Source organism: Zootoca vivipara, chromosome 8, assembly GCF_965207765.1.
Source record: "Zootoca vivipara chromosome 8, rZooViv2.hap1.1, whole genome shotgun sequence".
NCBI lineage: Eukaryota > Metazoa > Chordata > Lepidosauria > Squamata > Lacertidae > Zootoca > Zootoca vivipara.
The window spans coordinates 52,609,892-52,629,313 of NC_142591.1; the positions used below are offsets into that span (position 1 = coordinate 52,609,892).

General features: G+C 42.2%; 1 protein-coding gene across 6 annotated transcripts in view; it reads left to right on the forward strand.

The window, feature by feature from the left end:
• CHD7 (chromodomain helicase DNA binding protein 7) overlaps positions 1-19,422 on the forward strand; it is a 142,727-nt gene that overhangs the window by 16,447 nt on the left and 106,858 nt on the right. For all 6 annotated transcript variants that reach the window (XM_088675563.1, XM_088675568.1, XM_088675565.1 and 3 more), the window contains exon 3: positions 14,079-15,918. In XM_088675563.1, the coding sequence (XP_088531689.1) occupies positions 14,254-15,918 (1,665 nt within the window). In that variant the 5' untranslated portion in view covers positions 14,079-14,253. The remainder of the gene's footprint in view (positions 1-14,078; positions 15,919-19,422) is intronic.

Here is a 19,422-nt window from a genome sequence, read left to right on the forward strand (position 1 = left end):
TCACCCTAGCCAACATTTTTCTTCCCCCGTCCTCTGTTCTGTTCACGGTCTAGTCTGATCTAGACTTTTAGACAACTATAAAGCTCTATATTTTCTTAGCTTGGGCTTTCCTATTTTCATTTTCTACTTTATTGTTGCTTGCTTTTGCATTTGAGTCTGTTTTAAATTTTATACATTGCTGTGCATTCTTTTCAGTGATCGGTTGGCTTCAGCACTGGTTTCCAACCATGATAATGTGTATCAATCTTTTGAGTAAGCAGTTAGGGCAATTATGGAATGAATGGGCATTATTTACCCAGGAATTGATTATATAGAATCATAATAATCTGACTCTTATCATGTTGAGGAAGGTGGTGCATATTAATGATACAAAATAAATGCTACCTTTCTGGAAGAATGCTGAGTGTTAAGAGCATAATTGCTGTAGATGCCGTGAACAGGGAACCTAATGGTATATTTCTTGTTAATGCTCTATAAAACAAACTTCTCCCTGCATTTGTGTGTTCCTGGATGTTGGGATACCTTTCATGTGAGGAAAGGCTAAAGAACTTTGATTTTTTGGAAATTGATAATCTAGGAAGGATGTGATTAGATAAGGGAGAGAAACTTTTCTTTCCCTCTCAGCTTGGAATCTCACTATGAAGTTTATTGTCAGTTAGTTCAGGACAGTCAATACGAAGACTTTCACACAAGTCTTGTGAAGAGAAGCTTATTGTAGTACTATGGTATGGCGACAAATGTAAAGATTCTCTAGTCCTAGGTCCCAAAATTTCCATTGCCTGCCAGTGGGAGTGTTCACCTGTAATAAGCTTGCTAATTTAGAGAGATCTTTTAATTTAGGTTCTTGTTTGTTTGAGTTGAGTGGTAGCTGCATGGTGATATTTGATTGTGATTCAGTTCTATGGCTTTGTCCGCATTTCGCAGCCTTATAAGCTATAGACAACATAGTTATCGTTCATACCACAGCTGCTTGTTCACTAGCAGCTGTTTGGTCTCTAGTATAGCTCAGCTGGTTCCTATTTGAAAGGTTTTGAATCTATCAAATTTCAGTATCTGAACTGGTCATTAATAAGAGTAAGTAAGGTGTTCCAGGTACAGTATTACTGTTTATTAAACTTACTAGTCACTTTGCACAAGCATCACAAAGCGACTTAAAATATCACAATGCAACATATGAAAAATAAGAAAAGTAAAAGTGAAGCACTATATGTGGTAACCAAACCATAGAAACAATTCCACCATCTCCTAGCCTAGATCTGACTACAATGGATAGCTGGCAAAGGAAATTTATACACCACCAGCTGTTGCAAAGGGGAAAAAATTAACACTCAGGTGTCTGGGAGAAAAGAAATGTATTTACCTGGTGCCAAAAAAGATGTTGGTGTTGAGCCTGCAGCCAGAATCTAGGCAGAACCAGCAACTAACTGCTTTTGCATTTCAAGTCTCGTATTACAGACTGTATCAAGTGTTGTAATATTAATGTATGAATGAAAGTTGTGAACTTAGCTAGAATTGTAGTCAGTGACACAAACAAGCTTGTACATTGTCCAAATCCATTTGTTTTATCAGATAACAGTGTTGAGGCTGCACTACTACTTAAACTGGGTTTGAATGTATGTGCTTCATCATAGATGGCTCCACTTTTTTCTATGTACAGACAACCTCCCCCCCCCCCAACTTCTCTAATAACATGGTGCTGTATTTAGCATAGTGATTCTTCTGTATGGAAACTGCTTTGGTTGCCCTGTATGATTACATTTTTCAGGAGAGAGACAGGGGAAATGTTTCTTGACCACCTGTGGATTTTCAAGTTGCTGCACTTGCATCGTTTGGAAAATTAAAAGCCTGAACATAAGCATTTTGTTTAAAATCAGAAATGTAGCTGTTCCAAAATGAGTCCAGGGAGTGATTAAAATGATCCATTTCATTGGGTCTAAGCTCCAATCCATAAGACTGTGCTTGCACATGGTAATTTCCCAAGGCTTCGGCTTACGTCACAGTTTTCTTTACTTTTTAATGACGGAGGTAAGGTATAAGTTCTTGTTTCTTAGAAGCAATTTAGTTGGCAGCAGATATTTCAGATGTGGTTAGCATGAATGTCAAAAGATAATTGATAATTTCTATAGCCATATTTCATACAGAAATATTATTTAGCACTTTGTATGTACAAAAGAATATTTGTTGTCTGTACATATTGGAAAAAAGTGTTCCTGGGCAACTTAGCTGAGCTGTTAATGTTTTGATGTTTAGGGTTTCATCATGCAGTATGTAGTATTTCTTTCATAATGAGTAATGTGAAATGCGAAATTATGCTTAATGCTTCTGTTTTGCATGTCAGAAAATGAATGAAGCAGCCATGCATTAACAACCACAGCCCAGTGCAAAGCCTCCAGCTTACTGTTGTGACCTTTGCCCTTTTGTATCCTGTGACACTCAGCTTGTCTTTGTGCTCAAGTTTATTCCTGATGGATATGTTTCCCTCCCAATCACATATGTGGTGCTCTTGTAGAGAGAACAGATAAATTATTTTCAGCTGCAGCCCTGCCAAGCTTGAAAAATGAATGTTCCTTGTGTGCACAAGAGGAGCTTGTTTGAGCAGGGCCCTCTATAGCATGGCAAGGACAGAGAGAAATCTCAGTAGTCTTCTACAATGTGAAAAGCATAGGCTTTCAGATCCTTTTTAAATGCAGGAGAGGTAGGAAATTGCCAGATGATTTAGTTAATGAATGACAAATGCAGGAAATGTACAAAAACTTTGTCCAATAATGAAAGTAGTAAGTTGTGCTTGATGCTTTTTCAGGACCTTGGGATGTAGCTATTAGCCTTGCCTCTTGAATTGTCCCCTAGTTTAGTGTCAACTTTATACGACATTGTAATTGCTGTGAGATTTTGATGTTGGATGGCAGCAATATAGCTTTTTCTGTCCCCACACTCCATTTTGTTCTGGTCATTTTGACATAACTGTTGCATATTCATTGGATCAGTAGCTTGAAATAGATAGAAATAAGGTTTATTTCACTGCTCACTTTCTTCTTGAGAAATACTGCAAATGTAAAATACAAACTGTATTCTGAATGTTTAACATTCCTGTGAAGGTTTTGAAAACAATCCCTGACATAGTTTTAATGTCTCCTTTGACCTCCTGGTAGCTTGTGTTACCAAAGCATTTTAATATTATAATCAATTTAGCATTGGTCTTTACTGATGAGCTTTCTGGCTCTATAGCCTAGTTTTAAAAGCTCACCACACTTCTACATTTCTCAGTGCACTGAAGTATAAGGGCTTCTAACTTACTTAAAATGTTGATATTTATAATTTGACATTATTTTAAATTATTTTTTAAATTTAATTTAACAATTTTGATTTTTGGGGATTGTTAAACTTTGGGTGGTATTCAGCTACCACATCCCAGCAGCACAAGTATTTCCACTTGCACAACACAAGTCTCCTCTGTTCCTGCTCCATCCCTTCCCTAAGATCTGCTCTGAAGGGTTGGGGAAAACCCTAGAAAAAAAAATTAAGGGCGTACAGAGGGAGAAGAGGGAGCAAAGTTCTATAGTGCAAACAGAAATACTTGTGTTGACAGAATTGCTTACTTAGCACTACGTTTAATACGATCCCTAGTCTTTTCCTGGAGTCATAAGATAATGATTAATAGTATTTCCTGTTTAGAGCTGTGGGTTAAGGTTAATTGGCATTGGGGTACCAGGTTTTTGGGGCCTGTGGGTAGATTTGTACACACAATCTTCCATTGGCTGCAGTGGAATGCTTCTTTCAAACATAATTTCAGTGAGTGGAGGGGCTGCTATGAGTACCAGGGACGGCTTCTTTGGGCACATGAGCACCTGTAGGTGTGACATTGGCAACCCCTTACAACAGGCATAGGCAAACCCCGACCCTCCAGATGTTTGGGAATACAATTCCCATCATCCCTGACCACTGGTCCTGTTAGCTAGGGATGATGGGAATTGTAGTCCCAAACATCTGGAGGGCCCGGGTTTGCCTATGCCTGCCTTACAAGAATATGGTGTATGTGTAATAAAGGTAAAGATAAAGGGGCCCCTGACCATTAGGTCCAGTCGTGACCGACTCTGGGGTTGCGCGCTCATCTCGCATTCTTGGCCGAGGGAGCCGGCGTACAGCTTCCAGGTCATGTGGCCAGCATGACAAAGCCGCTTCTGGAGAACCAGAGCAGCACACGGAAATGCCATTTACCTTCCCGCTGTAGCGGTACCTATGATGTGCTTTCAAACTGCTAGGTTGGCAGGAGCTGGGACCAAGCAACGGGAGCTCACCCTGTCGCAGGGATTTGAATCACCGACCTTCTGATCGGCAAGCTCTAGGCTCTGTGGTTTAACCCACAGCACCACAGTCTCATAGCCACTTGTCCGGCAAGCTTTGTCTAGTAAGAGTTGCCTTCAGGTGACTTAACAAGTTCCCATTCTCCTGCATATCAGGCTTTCTGTCGTCCTGCAAAGGGGACACATTCTGGAGTTTTCACACTGGGGTTTATTAGGCTTAGTAACCCATCAAGCATCCTATTGTGTTCACAAGCAATCTGTTCATTTGGCAATGCTCTATCCCATTGAGAGAAATAGAATATAGTGCCTTCAAGCTGCCAGAGTGCCATCCTAAGGGGGAAGCAGAAAGGGGAAGATACTTGGGAAATCTAGGGCACATGTATATACTTATTTTATATTATTATTATTATTATTATTATTATTATTATTCTACCTTTATGCCATTTGTGGAACCCAAGGTGGTGTAAATGTGGTTCCCAGACTGACTCCCACCCAGGTCACCTGACCAGACATAGACCTCCCGAGCTCCAGCAAAACAGTGGCCTCATAGTACCTTAAATTGAGCCCAGAAACAAACTGGGGACCAGTGCAAATAGAAAACAATGAGAGTAATGTGTGACTAATGCCTAACCTTATGTGACCTGGAAGGGTGTGTGTGTGTGTGTGTGTGTGTGTGTGTGTGTGTGTGTGTGTGTTACTTCAAGAGGCAAGGCCTACTCAGTGGTGATAACTCAGCCAGGGAATTCCCTCCCTGTTGAGATTTGACTGTCACTCCCATTATCTTTATTCAGGCAGCTGCTTAAGACCTATTTGTTCTGGCAGGCCTTTGGAGCATAATGGGAGTGGCATCATTTGTTTAAATTAATGCTGATTGTTACATGATTTTGTACATTTATTTTGTTTTGTACCTCTTGTGAGAGGTATTGTTGACACCTGCCTTGAGAGAAAATAGTGTACCTCTGGGGGTGAAGTCACACCACTGCGTTAGCAGCACCGAAGTGACCTACTTCTAGTGCAAGCCTAAACAGTGTGCATGGAGTTCCTGGGCTGCCCAAACAACAACAAAACCCCTCTCAGCTTTTCCAAAGGAAAGTGGAGCAATATATTTGGCACCAGCTTGGCTCAGAAGTTGCCAGAAGGAGGTGTACAAGGCACCATCCAAGCATCTTAGGGACTCCGCTCCAAATTTATATAGGGTTTGCTCCTTAGCCTTTTATTCTCCCAAAGATATCCCGCAATGTAGTGGAGGTTTCCTCCTCCGACCTAGATGGGTTACCTTCCCAGGTTGATGAGCCCCATCTGCCCCTAACTTCCCTCTGCAGCATGTGCACAAAATGCCTTTTTGACAGTTGGAACAGCTATTGGCCTTGTCCACTCAATCTGCGGGAGCCTGTCTTCTCATGCAGGCACCGGAAGTCGCTTCTACGCTGGACATGCTTAGAAGCAACTTCCGGTGCCGGTGCTGCCCGATTTCCGGTGCCCAAACATGGGTAGCGCGGCACCGGAAGTCACTTCTATGCATGTCCGGACATGCATAGAAGCGACTTCTGGTGCCGCGCTACCCATGTATGGGCACCGGAAATTGGGCGGCGCCAGGACCTAAAATGGAGCCTCCCTGGCAGGTAGGAATTCCAGGGGATTTACGGGATTTTTCCCAATCCGGGCTGCCAGCGGGAAACGATTTAAAATACGGGGGTTTCCCGCAAAAAACGGGAGACTTGGCAGCTATGCTATAGCTTCCATCATGCTGCTTGGGGCAGTGTTGGAAACTTAGAGATATATAAGCAAGGCACCAAATGGAACCTTAAAGCCAAGTTACAGTTGCCAAAACGGAATGATTAATTGCCATTTTTTGGCAAGACAGCTCCAAAGTTTTAGTTTTCAAACGATGATTATCAGTTAAACATCTGGCTACTTCAGATGACAACCTTAAGCTAGGTCAAGAACTTTGAGAACTCAAAGAAGAAAAGTCATTTGATCCAGGGACAGTCCACATATATATTGGCCTATCCCTACCTCTTTTTCTTAATGGTGACACAGACCATTCATAGTGTACGAATATTTTTCACAACTGTGAACAGGGCAGTGGCATGGGGTATGTGAAGACAAGCTACAACAGTTAACTATACCATTGTTCACCACTCCTGCTCAGGTTGCACAGAAAACGCATTTTAGTTCCTGAAATTCATTCCGACTGTGCAGATAAAATATATCTGATAGAATTCTACAGGATGTGGTATTAGTGTGTGAAAAGAGTCAAGATCGAACGATCCCAGGCATGCACCTTCAGATGGTGGAGATATCAGGTGCCATACAGGCATCTTCACTTGGTTGCAAGTGGCCGATAGCCAGGTGCAAAATGCATTTGGGGCCTGGCTACTTTCAAACACTGCCTGGAGACCTTGGATCAACCTACTCTACCTTGTCTTTCTTCACTTCACTCTGTTTGCCCAAAGCTGAATTGTTACCTTGGGTCACAGCCTTCATACTGTTGAGGCCATCACTCAAAGCAGAACACAAAGAAATCAAGACCAGGCTGATGGGAATTCTGTAGCAACTGTCTACAGTTGTGAAATACGTATGGAGGGCATGTGAAGAAGGCAGGGGAAGCTGAGGTGGAAAGTGGAATGGAGATCCCTTACCAATCTTATTTACAAGGCTGATGCAATGCTTGCTCACGAAGGAATATTATCAAAAAGTTAGGTACCTTGTTTTCGATCTTGAAAACTGTGGGCAGCTTGTGGAATGGGGATCAGTGCTGAGGGCAAGAATATTTTCCACCACGTTCTCTTCTGTGTGGGGGAAATAATCCATTTCCATGCATGCTTTTTCATAAATTAATAACATTATACATATGTTACAAGTTAAACTGTGCAGTTCCAAAGTTGTGCTCAACCTTTTCCCAGTGACAGTTCTTAAGGTAGGGAGGTGGGGTGTGGGTGAGAGAAGAACTTCACACTGAAGAGTGGGTGGCAATTTCTAAAATAAATAAAATTGTTATTTCACTTGCTCACCTCTTTTGGCATACCAAAATTAAGGTTACAGTTTTCAGTGCCTTCATTTCTTGCCATTAAAATGTAAGCTATTTAAGGAAAGTGTGCTATTGAGTTGTCATTGTTTACTTGAAACATTGAAAGCATTGAAGCATTGAAAAGGATTTCTAATACTGTAAATGCTTTGAATAGAACATTCAAACTAAATTAATAGTTGTTTTATTCTCTCCCCCCCCCTCCGCAATTGGAAAAAGTTTTGTGATACTTGTATACCACTTATACTGCAAGTGGGCTAGGCTACTGTAATGTGCTGTGTGTGGAGTTACCTTTTTTGCCTGGATTGTGCAAAATGTAGTTCAGTGGTCAGCAAACTTTTCCGCTGGTGAGCCGGATCGCTCGCGAGCAGGCACGCTCACAGGAGTACGTGCACCTGTGTCCATGTGCACACACCTGACACTCGTTCCCTGCTGGCTTTTGGAGCCATGGAGGGGGGGAGATGTCTGTGGCTTCCTATTGGCTGCAGGAAGCCGCAGATGCCTCCCCCTCCCCGCCATGGCTCTGAAAGCCGCTCTTTCCCCGCTAGCTTTTGGAGCCATGGCGGAGGAGGAGGAGGAGGAGGAGGCGTCTGTGGCTTCCTATTGGGTGCAGGAGCTAAACTGGTGGACCGCGACTGACTGAGTGGCTGCAAGGGCCGGGCCCCAGTTTAACGACCCCCTCAGGCCGTATCTGGCCTGCGCGCCATAGTTTGCCAACCCCTTAAGTAGTTGCTTAGGGTGCTTATTACACTAGTGTTCAAAGATCTGCACCGGCTGCCTGTTAACCACTGAGCCAGATTCAAGAAATCAATAATTAGTGAGATTTAACTCTGAAACTATAGTAAAGTTACAAAATAAATAGTTTTTGCATGTTTATGTATTCAGGTATTTGAGAGAAGCTATTTGCTAACACGCTAGGTATGTTAAGTGCAAGTTTTTACAGAAAGTATATATAATTTTAACTGATTTTCATAGTTATAAGGAAATGACGAATTTTGAAAATGTCAGAATGGAAATTTCACCAGCTGTTATATAGACAAGGTGGACTAGTGGCTTTTTAAACAACAACTTCTTTTTCTTACTTTTTTTCAGAAAAATGAATGGATAAGCCTCTGTTTTAGTTAGCTAAAGGATAAGTTGATTTGTAGCACATTTTTTAAAGAAATTTTAAAAGGGTTAGAAGTTTGCTGCTTAAGATGCTGTTAATATTTTTTAAATAGTATGTATCTTTTCAGTGCCCTTCAGCAAATAGTGTAGAAGATAGGCCTTTAAATATTATGTATCTGAGAGTCTAGGACCAGTCAGTGCTCCCAGATGTTTAAGCATCTGTGTAAACCCATTATCTTGTTCAATTTTGTGTTCACTGTTTAAAACCGGAGTAACACAAGACTGGGTTACTTTTGCCTTTAAAAATACCCAGTTGTCTTTAAATGGGAAGACAATGATATACGTAAATCTTTTTCACTTTTATTTCAGGCAGCCTGAACATACATACTTACACAATACTACTTTTTTGCAGTCATATTTTAAGGTAAAAAATAGTTGTAAATAGAATACACACTTCAATCATGCTTAAATGGTAAGCATGAGCTCTCAGATACGTCAAAGTGCAAAAATTACATTTTCTTATCTAAAATTTATGCCTCCTTTGTGGTGTTTGAATTTGGTATAGATAATCCATGCAATTTTGTACTCACTATTTTTCCTCTGTGTGTAGTGTTTACTTCAGGTGGCCACTTAAATATTTTATTTGTTTAGAACATTTACCGGTACACTTCACATACTAATTGAAGTTATTGCAGTGGCTCACAAGATATCTGAAAACAAGTAGGTTATTAGGGATGGGCAAAGATGTACACATGTTTCTCCCAGTCCTCAAGGCCAAACTACATACGGCATTGATCATGGTGGTTTCCCTCAAGTGCAGGGTTTTTCTTGCAGAAGTGGCCAGTTCAGAGACTCCTGTCTGGATTTGAACCCGGGTGTGAGAGTTGGGTGGCTTTAGGGTTCACAACAAGGTGCAAAGGCCTATCTAGATCATCTCCCCTCCACACTTTCTGCAGTAAAAAGTGTAAGCAACATGATTAGCATCATGTGTAGGTTGGCTCTCAGATGTTCCAGCTGATACTCTGCTTCCCATGACTGTTTATTACATTTTTTTTATATCCGTCCTTTCAGGCTACAAATCCTTCCAATCCCCTTTACATGTAACATTAAATTACATTGAAAAAAATCCACAATAAACAATACTGTAATAGCACATAATCAGCTTCTTTCCCACAGGACAGTTTCTGGTAGAAAGATGTGTGAATGTCTACTCAAGTTTCCCACTGGGTCCAGTAGGGGTTTCTCCCAGGAAGCTAAGTAGAGAATTGCAGCCACAATGTCAGGGGTAGGTCATAGAGAAAATGATCTAGTGGATCAGCAAGATACTTGTCTGTAACGGAGTGGGACATCTTCACCCAGGCTACTACTTCTGCTATGTCTTGCAGTTTCTGGCTCCAGATGGAAGAGACACTGTGAAAGCAAAGGTGTTGACAAGTTTCCCCCAGATGTTGCAAACACTTAGGTATTACTGCACATGCTTCAGCATTGTACATAGACCTGCATAGACAGCCCCCAGTATGCTTTCTTCCTGCCTTAAAGGTGTTGGGAGGGGCACATGCACATGTGCAAATGCACACTGCTGGGTAGCTGGGGCCAGTAACAATTCCCAGAAGAATTTTACTGAAGTAACTTCTTAAATTTATTAAATAACTAGATTATCACATACATAAATTCTGGTCTCTTCACATTTTCGAACTTCCACTGCTCTGTTATTGATCATTTTTCTTATGACCTGATTCCACCCCAGGAGCACCACTAGATCCTGCATTTGCTTTTCTAATAGAAAGCTATGCATGCTTACCTCGTTCCAAAAGCATTTGTTGTCGTCCGTTAGCTTTTAAACTGGTGGTGGTTTTGTAATATTTTATTATAGATTGTGCTGGATTGGATTTGTTTGGTTTTCATAATTTGTCGCCTGTTTTTGATCTGTGTTTTAAAGAGATGTACGTAGGTAAGGAATATCAATTTTAGGTTAATATTTCCAGCAGATACAAGTCAACAACCTCTGAAAGCTCTCAAGTGGGTTTTGAAGACAACAGTCACCTCCTGTTCTTAATCACTCTCCTCTAGAGGTTCCACTTAGCTCGCATGGCTTATAGGTCTACCACTGTTATCCACAAATCTGTCTTTTTAAAAGCCATCTAAGCTGTGCTTCTCAATTCCATAAAACTCAGCATTTATATAGCACTTTGAATGTTTTAAAGTGCTTCATAAACATTATTAAGTAGTCCTTGCAATATCTCTGTAAGAGAGGTCACTATAACTATACAAGTGAAACATGTAATAAAATATTGCAGTGTATTCCCACCCTAGGAATACTCTTGTTCTAGTCAGGCTGGAGCCCTTTGGTGCTGTTTAGGGCTTTTGGGGTGTGGAGGTGGGGAAAGGGAAAAGGACACACACTTCTAGGCCTTCCCCAGCTGTCCTTAGTATTGCTAGGTAGCTCAGGTTTGGGGCTAACTGCCACTCCCAAACCTGAGCATTCACCCTCTCCCTCCCTCCTCCATTTTCCTAGACGCTAGAGGTCCACTTCCCTCATTTATCTGAGATCCCAGGAGAAACGCCAAGCAGTCTGCTCAGTCTTCCTCTTTCACATCAGTGTCCAAACAAGCATCTATAATGACATTTATTTCCAGTTGGGCTGGGCAATATTTGCTTTCCAACATCGTAATATATCGCCAGCTAAACCTCGCCCGATATATTATGATATCAGAAAGAAGGAAAGAAGGTGGGGAGGAAGAAAGCAGTTGCTGGCCATACAGATAATCAGTGTCACCATGCACAGCTTCTGCCGCTTCCTGGTGAGGCCAGGTGGGTGGCGCTACCCTAGGTGGAGTACCCTAGCTGGGGCACCACATGGCATGGCACCTCATGCAGACGTGGAGCCCCGGAGCACTGCCAGCATCCCCACAGCTGCCAGTCACAGCTCATCCTGTCACTATCCTCTCGCTGCACAAGCAGCGGCTACTGGGAGCCACCATTCTGCTCAGCAATGGGGGCACTAACAAAACATGTTCTGCTTAGTGACCAGTGCAAGGAGGAAGGGAGGAAGCAGCCCACCAGCTCTCATGCGGCCAGAGAAATAAGTGAAGGCGCTGGCTGTAAGGCAGGCAAGCCCCATTCGCTTCTCAGCCTACCAAGATTGGCGGCTGGGCTGCAGAGGAAGGGAGGGAGTGGGCGAGCAACAGGCGGCCTGATTGAAATGTCAGGAGTGAGTGGGAATTCGTGATTGCCTTCTCCAAAATTCCGAAATCTCTCACAATTTCAACTTTAAACTGGTTTCAGGCAATATTTATATCCCCCGGCTTTAATTTACAGTTTGTTGGTTCTTTTTAGTGGGCATGGAGGGTTTTCCTTATATGTGGGTTTATTTGTTTTATGCCATGTTGTTAATGGCTTCCTTAGGCCTAGGTGGTGTTGAGGTGATAAAACCAGCAACTAAATTATACCTCTTCAGGTTGTGGGCTGCAGGGCTGTCTCAAGCCGGTCGGGCTCCCGGGCGCCGTGGCGCGGAGATCGCTCTGGCGCCCCCGCCCTGGTGGGCGGCTTCTGCACAGCTTTGCCTCCTGCCGGCCCAGTGCCCTCCTGCCGGCCCAGTGCCCTGGTGCCCCCACGCCACCGAGACTACCCCTTGCAGTTGTTATTCATTCATTGTTACTACTGAGCTTATGATACAGAAAAGTTTCCTCAAGGTAAAGTCCAATCCCACAGCACTGAATTTTTCACCTCAGTCAGTATTGTACCATTAATTTCATGACTAAATCAGAAGGTTTTTTTAAAATATGCGATTTGCTTTTTATTTGCTTGCTTGTTTTGTTTTTGTTTTTTTAAAAACTTGTAAGATGTAGTACAAATCAAGTCGGAAATCTTAATGACCTCTAAGTGTTCAGTGAAACTTGATTACTTGTTCTAAACATTTCTACATTGGTTACTCGTAATTACCCCATTTTTGCCAGGGAGTTCAGAAATTACATTCTTCATTAAAAAAATTAGTTACAGGTTGGTAGCCGTGTTGGTCTGAGTCGAAGCAAAATAAAAATTCCTTCAGTAGCACCTTAAAGACCAACTAAGTTTATATTTTGGTATGAGCTTTCGTGTGCATGCACACTTCTTCAGATACGATATCTGAAGAAGTGTGCATGCACACGAAAGCTCATACCAAAATATAAACTTAGTTGGTCTTTAAGGTGCTACTGAAGGAATTTTTATTAAAAAAATTGTTTGCAGAATAAGCTAGTCTGATCTGGGTGCCGTCTTCCTTGTCCTCAGAAGCATATTGGCTGTATATGTCTTCTATGACCTTAACAATTCTTTATTAAATAATCAAATAATCTGGTACTAATCAGGAAGTTTCCAGTTCGAATTTCACTTCTGCTATGAACTTGCTAGGCAGCTTTGGGCAAGCCATATGTTCTCCGCCTTGGTTACCTTGTCTGCAATATGGCAGATAATACTGACTTAGCTTTACAGGGTTGTTGTAAGGATTATGTCTATGGTAATACAAGTAAACACTTGAAAGCAGTAGCCTGTATCCAGTGTTCTCTGTCTGCTAGCAGAAGACCTATTGTGTTAGTGTGTGGTTGAGCTTTAACAGAAGAATCCAGTGCAGCATTTGCACTAGTGGAAACTCATCGTGCAACAGATTGTGCATTCCATTGTGCCACAGAGTTACCAAGAACTTCTTTACGCATTCTGGTGTGCATCAGTGTTCTGCTGGTGCAAGCCTTTTCACCAGCAGAGCCAATGTATTCATAGAATCTTAGAGTTGGAAGGGACCCAAGGGTCATCTAGTCCAACACCTTGCAATGCAGGAATCTCAGCTAAAGCATCCATGACAGATGACCAGCCAACCTCTCCTTCAACCACCAATGAAGGAGAGTCTACAACCTCTCATGGGAGTCTGTTCCACTGTCAAACAGCTCTTACTGTCAGAAAGTTTTTCCATATGTTTAGTCGTAGTCTCCTTTCTTGTACAGTAACTTGAATATTGTTTAGTGACTTTAATTTAGTGCTACATTGGATACAAATGTTAAGAATTAAGCCTGAATGTTGCATTAATACAGAACTCAATATCCTGTTTGCAACTTCATTGCGTATCGAGTGTGCCTTATAATTTATTTAAATGTGTAGTTAGTTAACTGAGCAACAGGATTTTGTGACTACTAGAAGAAATTAACCTTAAGAGCTAGGCATATAACTGACTTAGCTTATTGTAGTTCTTGCTGCTGCTTGCTCACTCATCTGATTACTCTGCTCGGGGGAATAAGGTTAAGGACATGCTGTTGGTAAGTAGAGCATTTTCAGGGTTTTAGTTCAGCAGATGGGCTGTTTGGCTATATTCATACATTTGACTGCCTGCTGTGGCAGCTGCCTCAGCTGCCTGTTGTGTTCTTTTGTTCTGTTCTATCCAGGAATGGAACACAAGGAAGTATAGTGAATGGATTAATTTAAGGTTACTGTTTCCTGGCTTTCTAGTTTCTTATCATAATCAACCTTCATATGAGTTTTCTAAATGAAATATTAAAAGCTCAGGATTTGTAAAGGCTTCATTTAGAATTGCAGAAAGCTGTAGTGTGTTTAAATACAACTTGTGTTTTTACTTGCAACCTGGTTTTAAAAGAAATTTTCTCTTCTTTTTTTAGGACTCGTAACACGAATTTGCCTGACACTCTGTGGTCCAAAAGAATTAAGGAAATATGGAATGACATGAAGGCGATTAGTTGAGGATTAAAGGCTTTGAAGACAAACACCTCAGTGAGGTGAAGCACGAACTAGTATTCTAGTTGTGGCTCTGAGACGCTGCGTGCTGGAACAAAGATGGCAGATCCAGGAATGTTGAGCCTGTTTGGAGAAGATGGGAATATTTTCAGTGAAGGACTGGAGGGCTTGGGTGAATGTGGATACCCCGAAAATGCAGTAAACGCTATGGGGCAACAAATGCCTATTGATCAAGGATTTGCCTCATTGCAGTCACCCCTTCACCATCCTCCTAACAGTCAAAATCAAGCAAAGTTGACCCACTTTGATCATTATAATCAGTATGAACAGCAGAAAATGCATCTGATGGATCAGCCCAACAGAATGATGAGTAATGCCCCAGGGAATGGTATAGCATCTCCTCACTCACAGTATCATAATCCTCCAGTTCCTCACGGTGGGAGTACCGGTAGTCAAATGGGTGTCTATCCTGGTATGCAGAATGAAAGGCATGCACAACCCTTTGTAGATGGTAGTTCTATGTGGGGGCCAAGGGCAGTTCAAGTGCCAGACCAGAATAGAGCACCATACCAGCAGCAGCAACCACCACCCACTCAGCCGCCACCACCAGCACCATCAGGACCACCTGGACAGGGACATCCTCAGCACATGCAGCCGATGGGAAATTATATGGCTCGTGGTGACTTTTCAATGCAACAGCATGGTCAGCCACAACAGCAGAGGATAAACCAGTTTTCTCAAAGCCAGGAAGGTCTTAATCAGGGAAATCCTTTCATTGCCACCTCAGGACCTGGCCACATGTCTCATGTGCCCCAACAGAATCCAAGCATGGGGCCTTCTTTACGACATTCAGTGCAGCAATTTCATCACCACCCTCCCACTGCTCTCCATGGAGAATCAGTAGCCCATGGTCCCAGATTCTCCCCTAACCCTCCCCAGCAGGGTGCTGTTAGGCCACAAACACTGAATTTTAGTTCTCGGGGCCAGACAGTACCTTCACCTACTATAAACAACTCAGGGCAGTATTCTCGTTATCCTTACAGTAACCTTAATCAGGGATTAGTAAACAATACAGGGATGAATCAGAATTTAGGCCTTACGAATAACACTCCAATGAATCAGTCTGTACCTAGGTACCCAAATGCCGTAGGGTTTCCATCTAACAGTGGTCAAGGACTAATGCACCAGCAGCCCCTTCACCCTAGTGGCTCACTTAACCAAATGAACACACAAACTATGCACCCTTCACAGCCTCAGGGAACCTATGCTTCTCCACCTCCCATGTCACCCATGAAAGCAATGAGTAATCCAGCAGGTACACCTCCTCCACAGGGTAGGCCTGGTAGTGCTGGAATACCAATGGAAGTTGGCAGTTATCCAAATATGCCCCATCCTCAGCCATCTCACCAGCCACCTGGTGCCATGGGAATTGGGCAGAGGAGTATGGGCCCTCGGAATATACAACAGAATCGGCCGTTCATGGGCATGTCTTCAGCCCCACGGGAAATGGGTGGCCACATGAGACCAAATGGCTGTCCAGGTGTTGGCCTTGCTGATCCACAAGCAATACAAGAACGATTAATATCTGGTCAGCAGCATCCCAGCCAGTCATCTTTTCAGCAGCAGATGCCAACCTGTCCTCCCATGCCACCTCACCCAGGCATTCACCACCAGTCTTCACCACCACCACATCCTCACCATCAGCCTTGGGCGCAGCTTCACCAGTCACCGCAGAACACACCACAAAAAGTGCCTGTCCTTCAGGTAGGTAACATGCTATTGAAAGTGTAATTATCTTCAGATATTTTTATTTTAAGCAGTTTTATATTGATCCTTTTTTATATTTATGGATATATGGCGATCCTGTTTTGCTTGTGGTAACTAAATTAGATAGCTATCATCTCCAGATGACTTCACTCTCTCCTGTTAGTTGATTTGTTTGTCCGTGTTTTTAAGAATCAGTTTTTTTAAATTTTTCTTAAAGATGATTTTATGCTGCACTCTCTCCTGGTATCAGTAATGATGGAGGGTAGGATATAAATAATTTTAAATAAATAAAATGAATGTATTCACTTATATGCTTTGGTTCTAAATAGAATCTTTGGAACCATCTTTGGGGCTAATTGCTTAATATTTCAAAATGTATCTTTAATTGGGGCCCTGTAATTAAATATATTTTTCTGGAAACCAAGGAAAAGTCAAGGTGAAGGAATAGTTAGATGTTCCCCTGGAAAAAAGTTTACAATACAATTGGAGAACAATAAATCTGGTATTTCCTGTTGGCTTCATGTTAATTTTAGTGCAAGAGAGATGGCAAGACCAGGTCTCAGGTTTGGGAAAAAGGTTTGTCTTAGATTAGAGAAATGATTTATTTGTTTGGTCCCTCTTTCTTCCAGTAATAGCAAAGGTTTAACACTCTGACCGTATTTTTCTCACTGTTGATAATGAAGTAGAAACAAACTGAGCAAACTGTCATTTTACCCTTCTGTTTGGAATGGATATGAAAGGACATTAGTGCTTGCTTAAAATAAAATTGCTGTGGTCAGAATCTGGGCTGTCAGTAGAGGGTTTTTTTTTAATCTCATATATAGAAAACACACAAAAGAAGGGGCACTATGATAAACCAATTTTACCCCCTTCATATTCTAAAAGCTGCACTGTAGCCATTATTACTTGTCTGACTTTTGCTTTGTTTGATGCAATAAGGAATAAAAAGTTTCTCTTAGAGACATGTATGCCATCTTCTGGGGTTTTCAAGAGTAGCAAACCTTTCCTGCTTGTGAGACTAATAATTGAAAAAGTTCTGAACAGTTTGTGCTGTCACCACCCAGACTCAAAAATGTCCTCTTAGGTGCTTTGAACTTTTTCTTGGTGCAATTTTTTTTTAACTGTATTCCTGAGGACTGATGTGCCGAAAAGTTCAGTTTATTGCAGTTTTAATCAACAAAGACAGCTATATTCAGAAACGATTTTCACAAAAATGACCAAAGGTGTATTAAATGTAAAGTCTCATGAGAATAACGCTTTCTACTAGAGATTGAAACTTTTATGTAGCTACAGAGACTTGTCTTTTGAAATCAAGATAGAAGGTCATGGACCTTTGTATGAATTGAAATGAATGACCTGTGAACATGAAAGATACTGTGTGTGTTTTGTATAAATGGAATGGAAATATTTTTAGTAAGCTGCTGCAGAAGGACCACCAATTTGTTTTATTCCGATTATAGTTTTCAGACTTAGAGACTAGATTGTCCATTAATACTATACTTTGGGTTAACAAACCACTCATTTTACAAGTTAAATATAGTAATTTCATCCATCAGTTGACCGCCTAGTTTACCTTCAGGGCTGGCTCTAAGGAAAGCCCGGGTGGCGAAGGGCGCCAGGGGGGCACTGCGCGCTGCGCCCGCCCGCCCACCGCGGTGAGAAACGGGGCGGGGGGCCGGAGCGATCATCGCACCACGGCGCCCCGGCACCCAATATGCTTAAGACTGCCCTGTTTACCTTGTTCAAATATGCCACCATTTGATGGCCTTGGCAAATAAATTCTGTATCAGCGTGGGCTAGGGACTACATAAAACTGCTCACACCATGCCCTTTAATTCACTGTGGTCTTTTGGTGGTGGTGGTCAGCATGCCAGACATCTTGCTATCATTTTATTCCATTTCCAACTGAGGTCAGCACTGCATTCGTCAGTGAAAGGCCTATAACAGTGATAAATCACATATCATCATACAAAACTGCCAGGCACATTTCCATTGCTTTCAGTTCTTTTGCTGTGAAAGAGAAATAAAAGCCAGGTTTCATTCCACCATGTTGCAAAATTTCTAAGCAGACACATAGGATTGTGTGGATTCATTGATAAGATAAATATAATGTTAACTGTTGTAAATTCAAATTATAGAATTTAATTTCTGTAATGAAGACATTCATAAAAATGTGAATTAATTTCCCTTTGCACAAATTATTCTTATTTTCTTTGGAAAATTCTCAGTTTGCACAGGATGGGGAACCTCTGGCTCTTTGGATGCTGTGGGACTCTTAACTTCCACCAGTTTCAGTCAGCATGGCCAGGGTCAGGGATGGTGGGAGTTTTAGTTAGATAACATTTAGAGGACCACTATAGAGTGATCTAATTTTGCATGCTTATTTCACTTGCATTTAGTAAACAAAGATAAAAACTTTGAAGCTGCCAAGCTTGCCCAGTATTGTAATTGAAATTGTTATTTGTTCATTAGTGATAGGTGACTTCAGTTACCCGCACATGGACTGGCTACATATGTGTTCCAATCACAACAAAAATGTAAACATTTCTGGATTCTCTAAAGCATTCTGCTCTGGAACAGTTGGCCATGGAACTGGTCAGAGGGCTGGCAACCCTGAATTTAATCTTAAGTGGTGCCCAGGACGTAGTGTGAGGTGTAGTGTTAAAAAGGAAGCTGAAAGGCAAAGTTAAAAGGGTCAAATTTCCCAAATGCTTAGGAGTTGTTTAAAACCACAATATTAGAAGTTCAGCTAGAATCTACTGTGGATAAAGAAAGATAACCATCAGGACCAAGAGGATGCCTGTGTGGTCAACCATGTGTCTGCTTCAAGTAACATGTAGCTGAATAGTAGGGCTAGGCAATAACTGGTTATCAACATCGCAATTGTGCTGGTCCAAGGCAAGGTCCAGGGCTGGTCTGAAGTCTAAGGAATCAACGAGGGGTCAGTCCGATGAAGCTGAGGCAGGGTGCAGGGCAGGAAACTAGGCGAGGTCAGGAGCAGGAACACAGGCAGGATCTATCTAGCAAACAGGTGCTCCCGCAACCTGGGGCAGGGTCTGACTGCCTTTTATCTCTGACGAGGTAACGGCCGGTCCCGATCCCCTGAGGACTCACCACCCTGTTTCGCCTGAAGGCGAGCACTCCTCCTGCGAGTACTCAGGTCTCTCCTCTCAGCCCTGAGTCTCTGCAGCTCGGGAGACGCTGGAGGGTTACTGGACCCAGGAGCCGCCTCAGCCTCTCCTGACCCAGCCGGTAGTGGACCAGCTGTCAGCAATGAGGTATTCTCAGCACCTGGAGTCAGGACAGCCTCAGGCCCCTGACTCAGCCTAGCTCAGGGGTGTCAAACTCAAATTCATCGGGGGCCGCATCAGCAGTTTGGTCACCCTCAAAGGGCCAGTTGTATCTGTAGGACTATGTGTCCACTCTTTATTATCATAAATTATTGTCACTGCATTCAATTATTACTGATTTTTGTAATAATGTAAGTAATAACTAGCTCCT